The 17,924-nt window shown below is 39.7% G+C and overlaps 1 protein-coding gene across 1 annotated transcript in view; it reads left to right on the top strand.

Annotated features, from left to right (window-relative positions):
- Positions 1 to 17,924, top strand: part of ABI3BP (ABI family, member 3 (NESH) binding protein) — a 350,074-nt gene that overhangs the window by 95,766 nt on the left and 236,384 nt on the right. The window contains 1 exon segment of the mRNA XM_006890039.1: positions 792 to 971. Coding sequence (XP_006890101.1) covers positions 792 to 971 — 180 coding nt within the window.

Raw genomic sequence — 17,924 nt, forward strand, 5'->3', positions numbered from 1 at the left:
TTTGAGATAGCACCACATCGCTTTCCACAGTGGTTGCACCATTTTACACTCCCACCAACAGTGAATAAGGGTTCCAGTCTCTCCACAACCTCACCAGCATTTGTTGCTTGCTGTTCTGTTAAATTTTGCTAGTCTTACTGGGGTGAGATGATATCTCATGGTTGCCTTCCATTTGGTTTACAAATCTGTTAATTACTTGGGAAGAGATTGTCTCCATCTTTCTCCCTCAGAGTTGCTAGCAGATATCTAGAAATTGTGAATAATATAAAAACAAAATAATAAGAAAACAAGCTAAATCTGTTGTCATTGAGTCATTTTCCACTCATAATGACCCTAAAAACAGAGAAGAACTATCCCATAGGGTTTCTATAGGTAAATTCAAAGGCTAAAATGGAAAAAAAAACTGCCAGTTTTTTCTCCCTTTGGAGTAGCTAGTGATTTTGAACTGCCAACCTTTTGAACTTTTAGCCACTGTACCACCAGAACTCCATATAAAAAGATTCATCTTCTGAAGATCATGTATAGATTTAAAAATTTGCTGTTCAATCCAGCTACCTAATATTGATCCAAAGATTTTATTATGTTTTCTTCTTTATAAGTTACTGTGTCAGTTTCCTTCAATCTTAAAATTAGCTATATTTTGGCCATTGAAATATTATATTTCAGGGAACTCTGTATATAGAAGACTTACCAAAAACAATGCCTCCAGCAACTATCATTTGCTCTGAATTTTTCCTGGGAAGCTAAAGTGGTAAGATAACAGCCACCTCTTTTTACTTCCCCATCTTTAGGGAAAAGGCCAAGCCTGAAAGTACACATCAACACTACCAGTGACTCCATCTTCTTGAAGTTCCTGCGTCCAAATCCAAATATAAAGCTTGAAGGCTTTCTTCTCGGATATGGAAGCAATTTATCCCCAAACCAGTACTTCCCTCTCCCAGCAGAAGGAAAGTACACCGAGGCTGTAGTTGGTAAGATGTTTGTGTTTCAGGTTGGGGAATGGAGGGAGGTACAACATGATGCGTAAATCTTGAAAGCATGCATAATTTCTTCTGTATCTTTTGCAGAATTGAATGCCAGAATTCATAAATTGTTCTCCATGATTGTTGGAAATGTAACACAATTTTCTACATTAAGAAAATATTTAGTGCATGCAGAAATAATGATCTTTTTTGTTACATACTAAACAATCCCTGACTACATAATATAAAAATGCAGAAGGAGAAAAATAATTATAATTCTTGGACTTACATATGTCTTATCTACAGCTTGTTTATCTGGAATAATTTTCCTCCCTTATGTTGTAGCTGTTATTATGTGCCATTGAGTTAACTGTGACTCAAAGCAGCGCTCTGTACAGCAGCTCTCAAGCCTGCCTTGTCCTGAGCCGATCTCACTGACTCCAACACACCTACCCCACTGCCACAGTATCAGTCCATCTCCTCCAGGGTTTTCCTTTCCTGCGCTGTCCCTGCACCCTTCCAAGCATGACGCCCTTCACCAAAGATTGGTCTCTACTGACCATGTGCCCAAAGTATATGAAACGGAGCTTCAAAATTCTAGCCTCTAAGGAGAAATTTGGTTTCACCTTCTCCAAGACTGATATGTTTGTTTTCTTGGTATGTACTCCATAGTATGCTCAAGATACTTCTCCAGAACCACAATTCAAAGGCATCAATACTTCTACCATCCTTAGTCATTGTTCAGCTCTCTGATGCACAGCAAGTAATTGTGAAGACCATGGCCTAGATCAGGCACACCTTAGTCTCTAGACTAACATTGTTGCTTCTCAGTATGCTGGAGATGTCTCTGACAGCAGATTTTCTCAGTGCAATTCATCTTTTGATTTCCTGACTACTGGTGCTAAGAGTGTTGCTTGTGGAGCTGAGCAAGCTATAATTGTTAACATGGTGCTGCCAATTGGTCCAGTGGTGAGAATCTTTGTCTCCTTGATGTTGAGCTTCAACCCATATTGAAAACTACAATCCTTGACTTTCTTCAACAAGTGTTTCAGGTCCTCCCCAGTTTCAGCAAGCAAGGTTGAGTCATCTGCATAATATAGATTGTTGATGAGTCTTCCTCTCATCCGGGTGCCACATTCTTCTTCATAAAGCCCATCTTCTCAAATAATCTGTTCTGCATATAGATTAAAAAGTTATGGAGAGAAGATACATCCCTGATGCTTTCCTTTCCTGATTTTTTTCCCTTGCCCTGGTCTGAGGAAATATTATTAATATCACACACAAGCAAAATCCTACTGAAAATTATCCAGAAACCACTGGAATAGTACACTGACAGAGAACTCCCAGGAATACAAACTGGGCTTAGAAGAGGTCATGGCACTAGAGGTATTATCATCAATGTTAGATGGATCTTGGCAGAAAGCGAAGAGTACCAAAGAAATGTCTATTTGCATTTTATTGACTATGCAAAGACATTTGACTTTGTGAGTCACAGCAAATTGTGACTAACCTCGAGGAGAATGTGAATTCCAGAACACTTGATTGTACAGCTTTCCTGATATGTCTTTACTTTCTTTTATAGCAGGTAACAAGTAAAGCTTTCTGAGTATCTCTTCATCAGATAGTAATTTTTTAAAAAATTACAGTATTTCTTTCAAACTTAGTATATTTCAGACAAAATCTCAAGGTGTTTCTGTTACAAAATTTTCTGCTTCACTTAAAAGGTTTTATTTTATTATCATATTATTGGAATATATAAGTGACATACTCAGTCTTTTATCAAAAAGTCCTCTAGAATATAGCATTTTTTAAAAAAATAACTTTTTTTTTCTTAAAAAAAAAAGAGAACTTGTGTTTGAATGTTTTCTTCTTGTTGGATGCCCCTGCATGGTCTCCCACTCATAGCAAGACCATGAACAACAGAACAAAACCCTGCCTGCCCCTGCCACATGCTCACAATCTCTACTATGCTAAACCCATTGCTGCAGTCACTGCGACTTTCTGAGTAGTCTAAATATATAGGATTGTTACTGAATCATGTTTCACTGAACTTCAGAAATTTGGACAATCCTGTAATTTGAACTACTTTGTATGTATTATGAGTACATGTATCCAAGGAATGGTGGAGATGAGTCTATGCTGTCCTGTAGCTCCTCCTTCCTTAACAGAGAGATATGTCTCTTGTACTTTAAAATTGGGCAAAAGAGTAATAACCATGTTAATTAAATGTCTAAACTATTTTAAACATAATAAAATTATGTTAAAGTAATTTTATTACTTATATTAACCAAGATACAGAGAATTAAGTACTTTTGACAAACAAATGTAATTAACCTTTATTAAATAAACAACAAGGAGCATGGAATTTCAAAGTGTTCCTCCCTATCTTCACTCTATGAGCACTCCACAGAAACAGAAACAGAACCACTGCACTCTGTTGGCTAGTGGTAAGAAGCTTGAGCTGTAATCTCAAGGGTATGAAGTTCATGTCCACCAGCTGCTCCATAGGAGAAGGATGGGAAATCTCCTCTCAGATGATTTACCAACTCTGAAAACCCTCTCAAGGGTTATATTCAGTGGTGCACAACCATAAACATGTAATTATCAAGCACTGAGAACTGACTCTTAGTTGACTCATCATTGGGTTTCTGAGGTAAACAATGACACAAAAGGAGATTGCCCATATTTCTCCTATGGAGCTGCCTTTTGGTAAACAGTACAACGCTTACACACTACACTACTAGAGCTTAAGACTGAAGTATTAAAAATAATATTTTTTTCTTTTGAAAAATCAAATTCATAACTTACTATGATTGAGTTCTAATTTATTTTTTATTCATCTTGTAGAATTTTTTTTTCCCTATGGAGCTTAACGATGGTTATTTGTTTAACATGGTTAATATTTTTCTCCATGAGAGAAGAATGGGCAATCACCTCCCATGCGATTAACTGCCTCTGAAAACCTGCTGGAGGGTCAGCTATGGGTCTGTTCTGACTCTAAGATACACAACAAAAATAATATTATACTGTGAATGTCTTGGAGTCAATATTTGTATTTTATTCTTTCGTTATTCATAAAAGGATGACTTACACTAAGTAGATAGGGAACAAACATTTGTGACACTGAATTACATAGATGCAAGTTTATGTAGAAGATTTAACATTGTGTGGCCAGGATAGCTTGTTTAATCTAGGCCCTTGTCATCAGGCAAGGAAATATCTAATACATCTGGGGTAGATAAAATTGATATATTACTCTGTGCCTTAAAGATCTCTAGGGACAAAGATTCCAAAACTTCTCCTAGAAGACCATTCCAAACAGCATTTTTAAAAAATTTTTTCCATTCTTTTGTTACTTTCATCACTTTCTCTTCTGGTATTCTAGTGTTAAAAAAAGAAGAAAATTCCTCTTATATGTATCTTTTGTCTTCTTTCTTTGCACCAGAGTGTCAGTGTTCAACTTGCTTATGTTAATTATTTAGAATATTTCAAATGATTATATTTACACTAACCCAAAAACTCTAATTTCCATGAATTGGAACATACTCATAACTACTCCTCCATTGGGTTCTTGAGGCTGTAAATAACACTAGAGGAGACTGTCCTTCTTTCTCCCTTCAAGTTATTGATGGATTTGAACTAACTTCCCACAGACCATGCCACCAGAGCTTCTTATCTTTGCATTGTTGTTATTGTTGTGACTTGAATCATAGCAATCCTATGAATGGAAGACCTAACACTTGTATAACTTTCATCATTTCTCCACATTCATAGTGTTTCTGGAGGTTATTTTGGAAGTGGATGCCACTTCTGCTTCCAAACTCATTTTAATTGGGGAGCTCCACCAAACACTGTCCACCATAGGTAACCATTATCACATTTGACACATCAGTGTCACAGTGTTTAGCATCACAGCAACCACGAGTTACCTCTGTACAGCAAATGTACCGACCAGTGCTATACCACTTAGAAGAATGTTTGACCAAAACCAATTAAAATCAGGCCTGAGGGCCACGGATTAAAACTACCCACCTTTGGCTTGGTAGCATAATTTTCTATCTACTAGACCAACAGAGATCTTGTTGTTGTTGTTGTTGTTGTTGTTGTTGTTGTTAGGTGCCATCAAGTCATAGATGACTCATAGCAACCCTATGAATGAAAGACCTGAACACTATTTTTGCATTAGTCTTTGCTAATGATTATAAGCAGCTAAGTTTTTATTGCTTCTGTATCAAGTCATCACACCCACACACTTGGTAGCTTAGAACATCACAGATATCTTGCAGTTCTGTAGGTGAGAAATCCAACATGAGTCTTACTAGGCTAAATAAAACAAGGTGTGAGTAGATTGGCATTCAGTTCTGGAGGTTGTATAATCTGCCTGAGGATTATATCTCTTCTCCATTCCTATACTATCTGTATTCTGAACAAATCTTTGAAGAAGTTTAAGAAGAGCATGGCATCAGGATCAGAGGAAGATTCATCAACAACTTGCATTATGCAGATGACACAACCTTGCTTGCTGAAAGTGAGGAGGACTTGAAGTGCTTGCTGAAGAAGAGAAAAGACTACAAACTTTAATATGTATTACATCTCAACATCAAGAAAACAAAAATTCTTACCACTAAACCAATAGGCAACATCATGGTAAATTGAGAAAAGATTGGAATTGTCAATGTTGTCAAATTACTTGAATGCCTTGGTACTGGCAGTAAGGAGAATAGGAGGAGATGAATTGTATTGGAGAAAGACCACTCTCAGGGACCTCTTCAAATTACTGTGGAGTAATGATATCATTTTGAAGAGTAAAGTGTCCCTCATTCCTGCCATGGTCAGGCCAATTGCTTGCTGTGCATCTGAGAGCTAGACAATTAATTCCTTTGAGTGTGCAGAAGAGTACTGAATATCTTGCAGGTAACTAAAAGAACAGATAAGTCTTATAGAAAGTATAGGCAGAATGTTCCTTAGAGGCAAGGATGATGAAGCTTTGTCTCACATACTTTGGACATGTTACTTGGAAAGGCTATTCCTTCTAAAGGGACATCATACTTAGAAAGGTGGAGGGTCAGCAAAAGAAAAGAAGATCTTTAACAAGATGGATTAGTACAGTGACAGTGGCAATGGGTGCAAGTATGTCAGTGATGATGAGGATGGCACAGGATAGGGTAGGGTTCACATCTATTGTTCATAGGTTCATAATGAGTTGTGCTCAACTTGAGGGCAGCTAACAAAAAGGATAGTCCTAACATTTGAGTCACTCTTTCATTTCCATTGAGATAGAACCAACTCATAGCTGACACTATAGTAGGCTCTCAGAATCTGTAAATTACATGAGAAGACATTGCCCACCTTTCTCCTGTGGAGCCAACGGTGGATTTGAGCTGCCAGAGAAGCATCATCTTTGGGTTAGCAACGTAATTACCAACTGATTAAACCATCAGAGTTCCCCCAAGAGGCTAGAAATGGAGTTTAAAACATACAGTTGGTAATGTCTTTATTCTTCTGGGAGCAATGATCAATGTCCACAGAAGGAGCAGTCAAGAAATCGAAAGACTTAACTGCATGGGAAGGGTCAGCATAAATATAATCCATGGCGGTTTTGTGGGTGTACTTTTATAATTTTGTCATTTCTGACCAGTGTGTGTGTGTATGTGCATGTGCATGCATGTTATTTTCATGGTGTCTAGAGAGCAGAAAATAGGGCATAGGAGCACAGAGCTGTGACTGTCTCTCTGAAAGGGTCAGAGGGAGTGAGACTAACATAGCCCTCACCACTCCAGAGCAGATAGCAGATAAGAATCCATAGCCCAGCACAATTGTGCTTCTAGAGCCACAACATAAGCAAAATTCATCGTTGACTCACAGACTTAGAGATTTGGCACTGAGAATGGGGCTTATTAAGGAAGTATATTGGAAAGTAGGCGAGGCAAAGAATATCTCACAATATATGTCCAAGTTTAGTCCAGCACAATTCTTCAGTTGGTCTAGGCTCCAGTTTGAATTCAGCAAAATAAATTCAAGAAGCTTCTGGTTTCCTAAATCATCCAGCAAGGTTTGCCTCAGAGCAGTTATAAGTCAGCTTCTCTTGAATTATCCAGCAAGCATAACAAAACTTTTAACTGGGACCTTTCTCAGGGCTCCTCTGGCTACAGTTTGCCACAGTTTCACCACAACAATGCCACAGTCTCTTCCACCATCACCAGGGACTTGCCACCAGGGTCTTGCTCCAGTCTCCCTCAAGTCTTGCCACTCAGTGTGGAAAGCATGCCCTTTCTTATCGTAATTGTACAATTATTGATGATTTGCAAGACTGTGTGTCTGCAGTTAAGGTAGTTGGAGACCAAAGGGGACTAAAAAAAAAACCCAAACGCAAAATTTATGCTAACACCACACATGGATATGCTATCTGTGAACAATAAGGTGATGGGATGGAGGAAAATAAATACTGAAGAAGTCTGAAACAGCCATGGATCACATTCAAGACAGATTTTTGTCTTTTGTTAAAAACTATTTTGAAAATGTCTTTTAATTTTTAGTTCTTTCTTTGTAAATAAATTTAGCAATTGGAAATATTTGGCTTTATGCCTTCAAAATAAATCCAAATTTTTAGTAAGAATATTCAGGAATCTCAGAATCATTTGATTTTATTCTGGAGTGTGAAAATTTAGCAGAATTTGAATAAGCTTTGAAAAAGAAATTTTTGAGAAATTGACCTAGTGAATATCTATGACTTAGTAAATGTTTTGCCATCACTTATGAGTTTATGAAAAGACCTTATTTGGTGATCTGTCAGTTTTTGGAAGTTTTATCATTGTTATTGGATTCAACCCTAATGTTTTCAAGGCCTGCCTAATTCCACTCAATAGATAAACTGTCTCCAAATATGTTTTCTTGGACATTCAATATGATCAATGCCTACTATTTCAAAATAAAGTACAACATTTATTTTTTTTTCCACATGAATTACACAACACACCATGACCATAATCTAACTTCTAAAAATTTGTTCTAAATGATATCTAAAAAGTAGCTCCTCAAAATGACTTGTAGAAATGTTTATCATTAGCACAGTGTACATACAACCTAGAGGCAGTGTGAGATTTATGGTTGAGAAGAGAACTTGTTTGGAAAGAAAGCTCTTGAGAAAAGAAAAGCTCAAAATTTTCTTGAGTTAGCATATATACATACATACATATGTTCATAAAATATTCATACTCTAGAATTTTCTTTAGTTTTAGGAATGAACATCAAAATAATCATCTGAAAGTTGGACAATAAATAAGAATGACAGATGAATCAATGCCTTTGAGTTGTGGTATTGGAAGAAAGTCCTATAGACTGGAAAATAATAAAAATGTCTGACTTGAGGAAGTCTAACTAAGGAGTTCCTTAGTATCAAGTACAGTGGAACTTTCTCTCACGTACTTTGGGCCTGTAGTTTGTGAAAGTAGGTAGTCCCTGGAGAAAGACATACTAGCAATGAAATGGCCTGTCTTATCTTACACAGTCCTGATTTAAAAACAGTTATCATCAAGTTGATTCTGACACATGAACAACTCATGTGTCTCAGAGTGGAGCTGGGCTCCAGAGAGTTTTCAAGGACTGAATTTGGGGGGGAAGTAGATTGCCACAGTTTTTCCTGAAGCACCTCTGGATAAAGATTAACTACTAATCTTGCAGTTTCCAAGGCTGTAAATCTTTCAAACTTGAGATAGACTGCTTCAAGTGCAAAAGTAAGCTGTTCAAATCCATCCAGTGCTCTTTAGGAGAAAGATGGGCAATATCCTTCCTTTAGATAGACTATCTCTAGAAACTAGTTGTAGGGTCAGCTATGCAGGGTCAATTTCAACTTCAGCAACATTGCCATTACCAACCAAAAATGTTAACTGTTTGCACCACATAGGACCCCCAATCACAGTTTGCTACAATAAATGTTGTTGAAGTTAATCATGTTGCTGCTGTCATGTGCTGTTGAGTTGCCTGTGACTCATAGCAACCATATGTACCACAGCTCTGAAGCCTGCCCTGTCCTGAGCCAGTCTCCCTGACTCTGACACAACAACCTCCATTACCACAGTTACAGTATCAATCTATTTCATCAGGGGTCTTCCTCTCTTGCGCTGTCCCTCCACCTTTCCAAGCATGATGTCCTTCTCCAATGACTGGTCCTTCCTGGCCAGGTACCCAAAGTATATAACAGGAAGTTTCAAAATCCTAGCCTCCAAGGAGAAACTTGGTTTCACCTTCTCCATGTTAGACTTACTGCAGCATACTTACTAATACAAAACCCAATCAGTTACCATTGAGTGGATTCCAACTTATAGTGACCCAATAGGATTGATTAAAGCTGCCCAGTAGAAGTTGTCAGAACAGAGCAGGGAAACACTGCATGGTTCAAAATTGGGAAAGGTGTACCCCAAGGATGTGTCCTATCTCTATACCTTTTTAACCTCTATGCAGAATAGATTATCCGGGAGGCTGGGCTCTATGAGGAGAAGTGTGGCGTCAGGACTGGTGGAAGATCTATCAACAATCTGCGTTATGCAGATGACACAACCCTGCTTGCTGAAACTGAGGAGGACCTGAAATGTTTGCTGCAGAGGGTTAAGGACTGCAGCCTTCAGTATGGATTGAGGCTCAATGTCAAGAAGACAAAGATTCTCACCACTGGACCAATTGGCAGCATCAGGATGGATGGTGAAGAGATTGAGATTGTTAACAACTTTAGTCTTCTTGGCTCCATGGTCAACACTCTTGCCACCAGTAGCCAGGAAATAAAAGCATATTGCGATGGGAAAGTCTGCTGTTAGGGACCTCTCTAGGGTACTGAAGAGCAATGGTGTCACTCTGGGGATTAAGGTGCGTCTGATACAGGCTATGGTCTTTGCAATCACTTGTTATGCATCAGAGAGTTGGACAATGACTAGGAAGGAGAGAAGGAAAATTGATGCCTTTGAGCTGTGGTGCTGGAGAAGAGTACTGAATGTACCATGGACGGCCAAGAAAACAAGCAAATTCATCCTGGAGAGGGTTAAATCAGGCTGCTCCTTGGAGTTAAGGGTTCTGGGGCTTCGTCTGACATACTTTGGACATGTTGTAAGGAAGGAGAGGTCCTTGGAGAGGGACATCATGCTTGGGAGTGTGGTGGGACCGCACAAGAGGGGAAGACCCTCTACGAGGTGGATCAATTCAGTGTCTGAGGTAATCAGCATGGGAGTGTCAGAGGCAGTGCAATTGGCACAGGACAGAGCAGAGTTTAGGGCTGTTGTACACAGAGTTGCTATGAGTCGTAAGCGACTAGAAGGCACATAACTACAAGTAGAAGTTCCAAAGCTATAAATCTTTCCCCCCCACATTTTGTATGCTCTTTTAAAATATTTTTTTTCTGATTTGTTTACAAAGTTTGAATACATTGTTTTTCACAAAAGTTCCTTTCCATTTCCTTCACTCCACCCACTCATCGAATTGCACAACCCTATCCTCCACCCTCACCCCTCTGTTACCACCTTTCCCCAACCCTGTCTTGGATCCTCATACTCATTCTACAATAATGGTTTTATATGGTATTTGTCCTTGTGGGTCTGAGTTCACTCAGCATAATGCTCTCCAGTCCCTCTCAAGTTAGGTAACAATTTACAAAACTATTGGAATGCTCATCTTTCTCTCACAGAGCATTTTGTTTGTTGGAACCACAAATTGTTCACCTAACAGCTAAATGCTTAATTTAGGTAGGGCTGTGTCTTTTTGTTGTTGTGCCGTGGAGTTGGAACTGACCCATAGCTGTTCTTCAAGGTCATGTCTTAAGATGTCTTGTTGTTGTTAAGTGCTGTTGAATAGTAGGCAACTCATAGCGACCCTATGAACAGAAGTCCTCGGCACTTGAGTGATTTTCATCCTTTCTCCAGGTTCATAGGGTTTCCAGAGGCAAGCTATTTACAGAAGTGGATGCCACTCCTGCTTCCAAGCTTGTTTTAATCAGGAAGCTCCACCAAACACTGCCCACCATGGGTAACAATTATCACATTTGACAGATCAGTGTCACTGTGTTCAGCTTCACAGCAACCATGAGTTGCCTCTGTACAGAAAGTGGACACACCAGGGCTATAAGACCTAGAATAATGTTTGACCAAAAACAATGAAAAAAAAGTCCTGAGGGCCACAGATTAAAGTCACCACGCTTTGGCTTGGTAGCATCACTTTCAATCCACTAGGCCAACTGGTCTCTCTCTGTGTTGTTAAGTGCCATCGAGTCTTACACTTAATAATAAATTTTGTGTCGTTGTTGTTGAGTTAGAGCGAACTCAGCTGACCTCCATGGGATTTTCAGAGGCTATAAATTACGTGGCAGGACATTGTTCATCTTTCTCCTGAGGAGCAGCTGGTAGATTTGAACTAGTTGCCTTTGAGTTGGCAGCACAACTCGTCACTCACTGGGCCACCACAGCGCCATATACTTATTATTAATAGTGCCACATTATTCTGAAAAGTGTCCCAATTTACTTAGACATTTATATACTTAATGTATGTAAGAATTGAATTCTCAACATTTTGATCAGTTCTTTCACAATGCAAGCAATTATGCATTACTTTCTGAGCCTATTTTTCTGCCAGTGGACACAGAGGTAGTAAGAAGGAGCAAAATTCAAGAATATTGACACCTGGTGAATTCCCTTTACCAGGCTGATGCATAATATTTCCCACTCACTGCTGTCCTGTCAGAAGAGACTCACAGCTGACTCTCCAGTAGGTTGTAAATTGTAAGGGAGATCTTTCTCCTACGGTGGATTTGAAATATCATAGAGGCACACACAGCCTTTGGTTTAATAGCGTAACTCTGTATGAATTATGTCACCAAAGCTCTCTGTACAATGTCTGTAATTGCTTTTGTGCACCTTTGAGTTGGAACCGACCCATAGCTGACCATCCAGCAGGTTTTCAGAGGCAGTTAATTGCCCAAGAGGAAAACTGCCCAATTTTCTCTAGCTGACTTGCTGGTGGAATTACTCTATTTGTTAGCAGCTGAGAGCTTTTAACCACTACATCACCACTTATTTCATGCTGAGTAGGGCATTGTGGGGGGCGGGGGGGGGAGGGGGGGGAAGAAAAACTGTCTGTTTTGAAGGTTTTGAGGGAGTTCTAGTGGCCTAGTGTTAAGGAGTTGTGCTACCTACCAATTTGAGGGCACTCCATTCAAATCTGTCAGCTGCTTTGGACTGCCATCTGCTAGCTAATATGAAATAGCTTTACTAGTTTAAAAAATGTAAGCAGACTTGAGATTTTTTCAGTAGCACTTCTGTAGAGATAAGGTTAACAGCGCTGCATTCTCTGGGAATGAATATATGTGTGCATCGGCTACCACATCAAAAGCAAACCCTTGCCAAACCTTAAACCAGTCAGCAGACAACACCCTGCACTGAAATTCTCTGTGGGGTACACAGACAAGAAAAAAGCCACAGGCCGTAAAGTCAACCCCTTTAATGGCTAACAGCTCTGTGAAGCTATCAAAGGATGTGTAAAGGCAGCTGGGGCAAGTGGATAAAAGAAATAGTCTAGTACATATTATTTTTTTTTCAATTGGAGAATTTGTGAGCACTTTAGAGAGAAGTGGAGTTGGTCTGGGACAGTGACTGAATGAGATGCTCCAGGAGCTGAGTCAGAGCCACAGGAAGGACCACTGGTGAATCACATCAGTGTGCAGGACTGGGGATTGGAAGCCTGGTTCCCTGTGACCTGCCTGTTACACAGGGCCAGCGTAAGAGGATTCAGTACCTAGGGTAACCACCTTGAAATTCTTGATAGTTTTAGTTTTGAATTTGTATTTTGCAAGTCAATTTTGATGAACCAATAGAACATGTGCAGAAAGCTTAGCGCCTCATTTCGTGGCCCTTGGGCCTCCCACTGTATCCTATGGTTTACCTCTCAATTGCCCTTTCCCTCAGCCCTTCCGGGACTTGCTTCGGCTGCCCCATCCTTCCCATCTCTGTTTAGTCACCTTGCTGCCCTCTCTTCTTCAGGCTGTTGGGTGTGGATATAGGAAGAGTTAGGATGTGTAAGGATCCTTGGTGATACAGTGCTAACATTATTAGGCCTTTAAATGAACAGGTTGGAATCCGTCAGTAGCTTCATAGGAGAAAGGTGGGAAGTTTACTCTTCTAAAGGTTCATTGCCTTGGAAACCTTATGGAGGATTAAGAGCCTAATACATTAGGTGCTACATCGCCAGGGTCCTTACACATGTAATAAGACGGATTCTATATTGAAGAAAATATTTTAAAGATATATTTTATCATATTAAGGGTTTCATTGAATAAATTCATGTTGGTGTTGTTTAATACCTTTTTACCATCCATGGAAAGAACCTTTTCTTTCCTTCTTTATGTTGCTTTCAGGAATAAACGATACTTGGTCATCTGTGTTATTATGTTCCAGATTCTGCTTGTCACTAGTTCTTCTAAAGACATTTCTGTCTTGATATTATGAATTAGTTTGGTCTGTCTTCTTTTGTTTGTAACATTTGTATTTGAGGTCTGTGGTGCTTGCAAAAAAGAAAGCAAGCATTTTCCTTTCTTTTCCTTTATCTTTTTTTAAATCTTTTTTTCTTTTCCTTTATCTTAATGTTGTTGATAATAATCATGATGCTGTTAAGTGTTATCAATAATAATGATAGTAATCATGATGTTAGGTTTTATCAGTATAATCATGATGTTGTTAGGTGTTATCAATAATAATCTTACTAATCATGTTATTAAGTGTTATCAATAATATCATTATATTAATAATGATGATGATGTTATTAGGTGTTAGCAAGTAGGCTCCCACTCAAAATAACCAAAAGTACAACAGAAAAAGAATAAGCATCCATATACTAGGCATTGGAGCACTGGTAGCCTAGTGATAAGGGGTTATGCTGCCTACCTGAAGGCACGCAGTTCAAATCCAGCAGCTGTTCTGCAGGAGAATAATGAGCAGTCTCCCCTTGTATGATTTGTTGTTGTTGTTGATTGCCATCGAGTTGAAAATGACTCACAGCAACCCCTAGGAGCAAAAGACCTGAAGACTTTCTGTAACTGTAGTTTCTCAAAGTTCATAAAGTTCCAGAGGCATGTTGTTTAGGAAGTGGATGTCACTTCTGCTTCAATTTATTGCCTCTTAAAAACCTCCGGAAGGTTCAGTTGAGTGGCTTCTGACTTGACAACAATGAGTTATTACTGTTATAAGTTCGAGCTTTGGGTTGTTAGTTTGGGGAATTCTCATGACATAGTCCACAGGGGAGTTGCACCACTAACCCAACGGCTGCAAGCTTCCTGGGGTTTGAATTCACCAGCGTCCCCAAAGAAGAGAGACGAGCAGTTTCATCCCGTTCCTATTATACAGCCTCAGAAGCCCTTTGGAGGGTCACTCTGAGTCCAAATTGATTTCCCAGCAGTGAGCTGTAAGTTCATTATTATCAATGCCTATTATCAAGTACTGTGGTTTCCCCTGTATTTTGTGGATATGAAAGCTGAGCTGCGCAGGGGAAAAGCACCCTGTCTAAAATGAGTAAGTAGCTGAGCAGAATTTGATCCTCGGCACCAGAGCCCATGCTCTTATGTGCAGAAATTTCGTTTGGCATGGAAACAAAATGTAAAAGACACATGGATAAAGCTATGACTTTATCTTCTTCAGACTCTTTACCTGATTTCCTGTAGGGACTGTTAAGCTAATGTTACGTTTATATTGGAAGCTTGCATGAGTGAAAGGGGCCTTGAAGAGATAGTGCTCTAGCACCATTCTGCCCACACTGGACCAGACTTTTCTCTAAGAAATTAAGTACATAAAATATTTTGGCAAGTGTTGATATATTTCAGAGCAGGCAATAATGTACATTTTTCCTGGCACCTACAAATCCACAAAGAACTATAGAGTACAAAACAAATAGAAAACCTGAGTTTGGGTAGTTTGCTTTTCTTCTTCTATGGTCCTAATGGAGTGTTGGAAGGTTTTGAAGAGCCAAAGAGCTAATGTGTACAACAGGTCCCAATATCTACAGTTTGAAATTGGCCTTAATAGCCTATACTCTATGCAAAAATGTCTGTGATCATAAAAAAGTTATTTTTAAATTACTCATGAATTACTGATACGTCTTTGTTCATGCCATTATCTTTGGCTTCTGTGTTTGTTTTTTCTCAAATGCTTAAAGTCTTTGATTTCTTTTTAAACCACTGAGGTAGGGTAAGAGTTGAAATGCTGTAGTAACTATGCTTACTATTTGTTGTCAAGTCTGAATTAACTCCTAGCTGACCCTCCAGCAGGTTTTTGAAGGCTGCACATCTCAAGGAAGGAGAGTGCCCATGTTCCTCCGACAGCGCCTCAGGTGGCTTCAAACCACCAGAGAGATGCCCTCTTTGAATTAGCAACACAACTCGCTACACTCCATCAGATCTCCCTTTTAACTACTGTTGTTGTTGTTGTTTGGTGTGTCAAGCCGTAGACGACTCATAGCGACCCTGTGAATGAACAGCCTGAGCACTGTTCGTACATAGCATTTCCGGAGGCAAGTCATTTCGGAAGTGGATGCCACTCCTGCTTCCAGGCTTGATTTAGTCGGGAAGGTCCAGCCAACACTGTCCACCATGGGTGCCCATTACCATGATTGGCACATCACTGTCACAGTCTTCAGCATCACAGCAACCACAGGTTACCTCTTTGGCTTGGTAGCTACTGTAGCATAATTAATTTCTATAAAGGTTTTGCTCTCAGAAACTTTTTGGAGCTATGAGAAAAATTTAGGAAACCTAAAGATATAGTTCCACCTACACCATTCAACATCTCACCCCCCCCCCTTAACCAGCCCTTGATATGATGGCCATGTCTCAAGTGCTGGGATTTCATTTTCTCATTGATTATGCAAAGGCTTTTGACTTTGTAGATCACAACAAACTGCAGCTGACTCTGAAAAGAATGGGAATCTCAGAACACTTGATCTTGCTTATGAAAAACCTATAATTGAACCAAGAATCAGTCATCAGAACAGAGCAAGGAGACACTGCATAGTTCAAAATTGGGAAGGATATATGCCAGGGATATATTCTGTCTCCATACCTTTTCAATTAAGATGCAGAACAGATCATCTGGGATCCTGGGCTGTACAAGGAGGAATGTGGCATCAGGATTGGAGGAAGATTCATGAACAACCAGAGTTATGCAGATGACACAACCCTGCTTGCTGAAACTGAGGAGGACCTGAAGCTCTTGCTGCTGACAGCTAAGGATTTCAGTTTTCAATATGGATTGAAGCTTAACATCAAGAAAACAAAGATTCTCACCACTGGGTCAATTGGCAGCATCATTATGGATGGTGAAGAGATTGAGATTGTTAACAGTATTAGTTTGCTTGTTTCCACAATCAACACTCTTGGTACCAGCATCAAGGAAATCAAAAGAATCACATTAGAAAAGTCAGCTGTCAGGGACCTCTCCAGAGTACTGAAGAGCAATGACTTCATGCTGGAGACTAAGGTGCACCTGATCTAGGCCATAGTCAATTGTGTACTATACATCAGGGAGCTGTACAGTGACTAGGGATGATAGAAAGAGAATTGATGCCTTTGAACTGTGGTGCTGGAGAAGAGAATATACCATCCTAGAAGAACAAACAGGTTCATCCTAGAAAGGGTGAAACCAAGCTGCTCCTTGGAGGCAAGGATTCTGAAACTTCATATGATATACTTTAGACATGTTGCAAGAAGGGACTAGTTCTTGGAGAGGGGCATCATGTTTGGGAGGGTGGAGGGGCAGTGCAAGAGAGGAAGACCCTGGATGAGATGGATCAGATCAGTGATTAGGGTAAAGGGGGTAGGTGTCTTGGAGACAGTGAGGTTGGCACAGGATGAAGCAGGCTTGAGGGCTCTTGTACATAGGGTCACTATGAATCACAAGCGATTTGATAGCACATAACAACAACAAGGATATAGTTTTCTTTTGGAGCACTAGATTTAGGAAGACCCTCAGTGACATGGATTGACACAATGACTACCACAATGGGCTTTAGCATGATCGACATTATGAGGAAAGCACAGGATAGGGCCTGGTTCCAATGAAAACAAAAGCTCGTTGGGTCACTGTGAGTCTTAGCTGACATGATAGCACCTAATAACAACAGATTAAGGTAAGAAGAACATAAGGTAGACAATTGGAACTTACCTGTGCTGTTGTAGCCCATGTCAATGCAGCTCGATCCGGAGCCTTACCAAGCAGAACTGACCCTTCCTGGTAGCATGGCTAAAGTATATAAAGTGGAGTGTCACCTTTTATGACTTCAAGGAACACTGTGGTTACAATTCCTTCAAGATAGTTTTGGTAATTCTTTTGGTGGTTGTTATTTGCCATTGAGTCAGAACCAACTCATTGTTCATACCTATAACATTCCAGTAGGTTTTCAGAGAAGGAAAATTGCTCATCTTTCTTCCTCAGAGCAGCTGTGGCTTTGGCCACTTGCATTTGAGTAGACAGAACAACAGAATATACAATACTCATTGCCAACATCACCGTTCCAAGGCATCCATTCTTCAGTCTTCTCTATTTGTTGTCCAAATTTCACATGCATGTGTAAGGTCAATTAATATCATGACTTGGATCAGTACACCTTAGTCCTCAAAATTATCTTGGCTTTTTGAAGCATGCCTAGCAAAGAATAATTAGGTGTGATTGTGACATGCTTAGCATAGTAGTCTGTTCACGGAAAGCATCAAATGGTCATTTTTTGACAACTCTATTGCTCTCTATTGTAATATTTTGCTTTGTCATCCCGTGCTGCCTTTTGAAATCTTCTATTCAACTCTTCAGTATCTTGAATTCTTCCTTGTGCTTTGGCTTCTCTGCGCTCCAGTGCAATTTTCAGAGTCTCTTCTGACATCCATTTTGGTCTTCGCTTCCTCTTCTGACTTTGCAATGACCGTTTGCACTCTTCCTGGATGATACCCTT

This window comes from Elephantulus edwardii, unplaced genomic scaffold (genome assembly GCF_000299155.1).
Source record: "Elephantulus edwardii isolate Elephantulus edwardi_28Jun2011 unplaced genomic scaffold, EleEdw1.0 scaffold00085, whole genome shotgun sequence".
NCBI classification, from domain to species: Eukaryota; Metazoa; Chordata; class Mammalia; order Macroscelidea; family Macroscelididae; genus Elephantulus; species Elephantulus edwardii.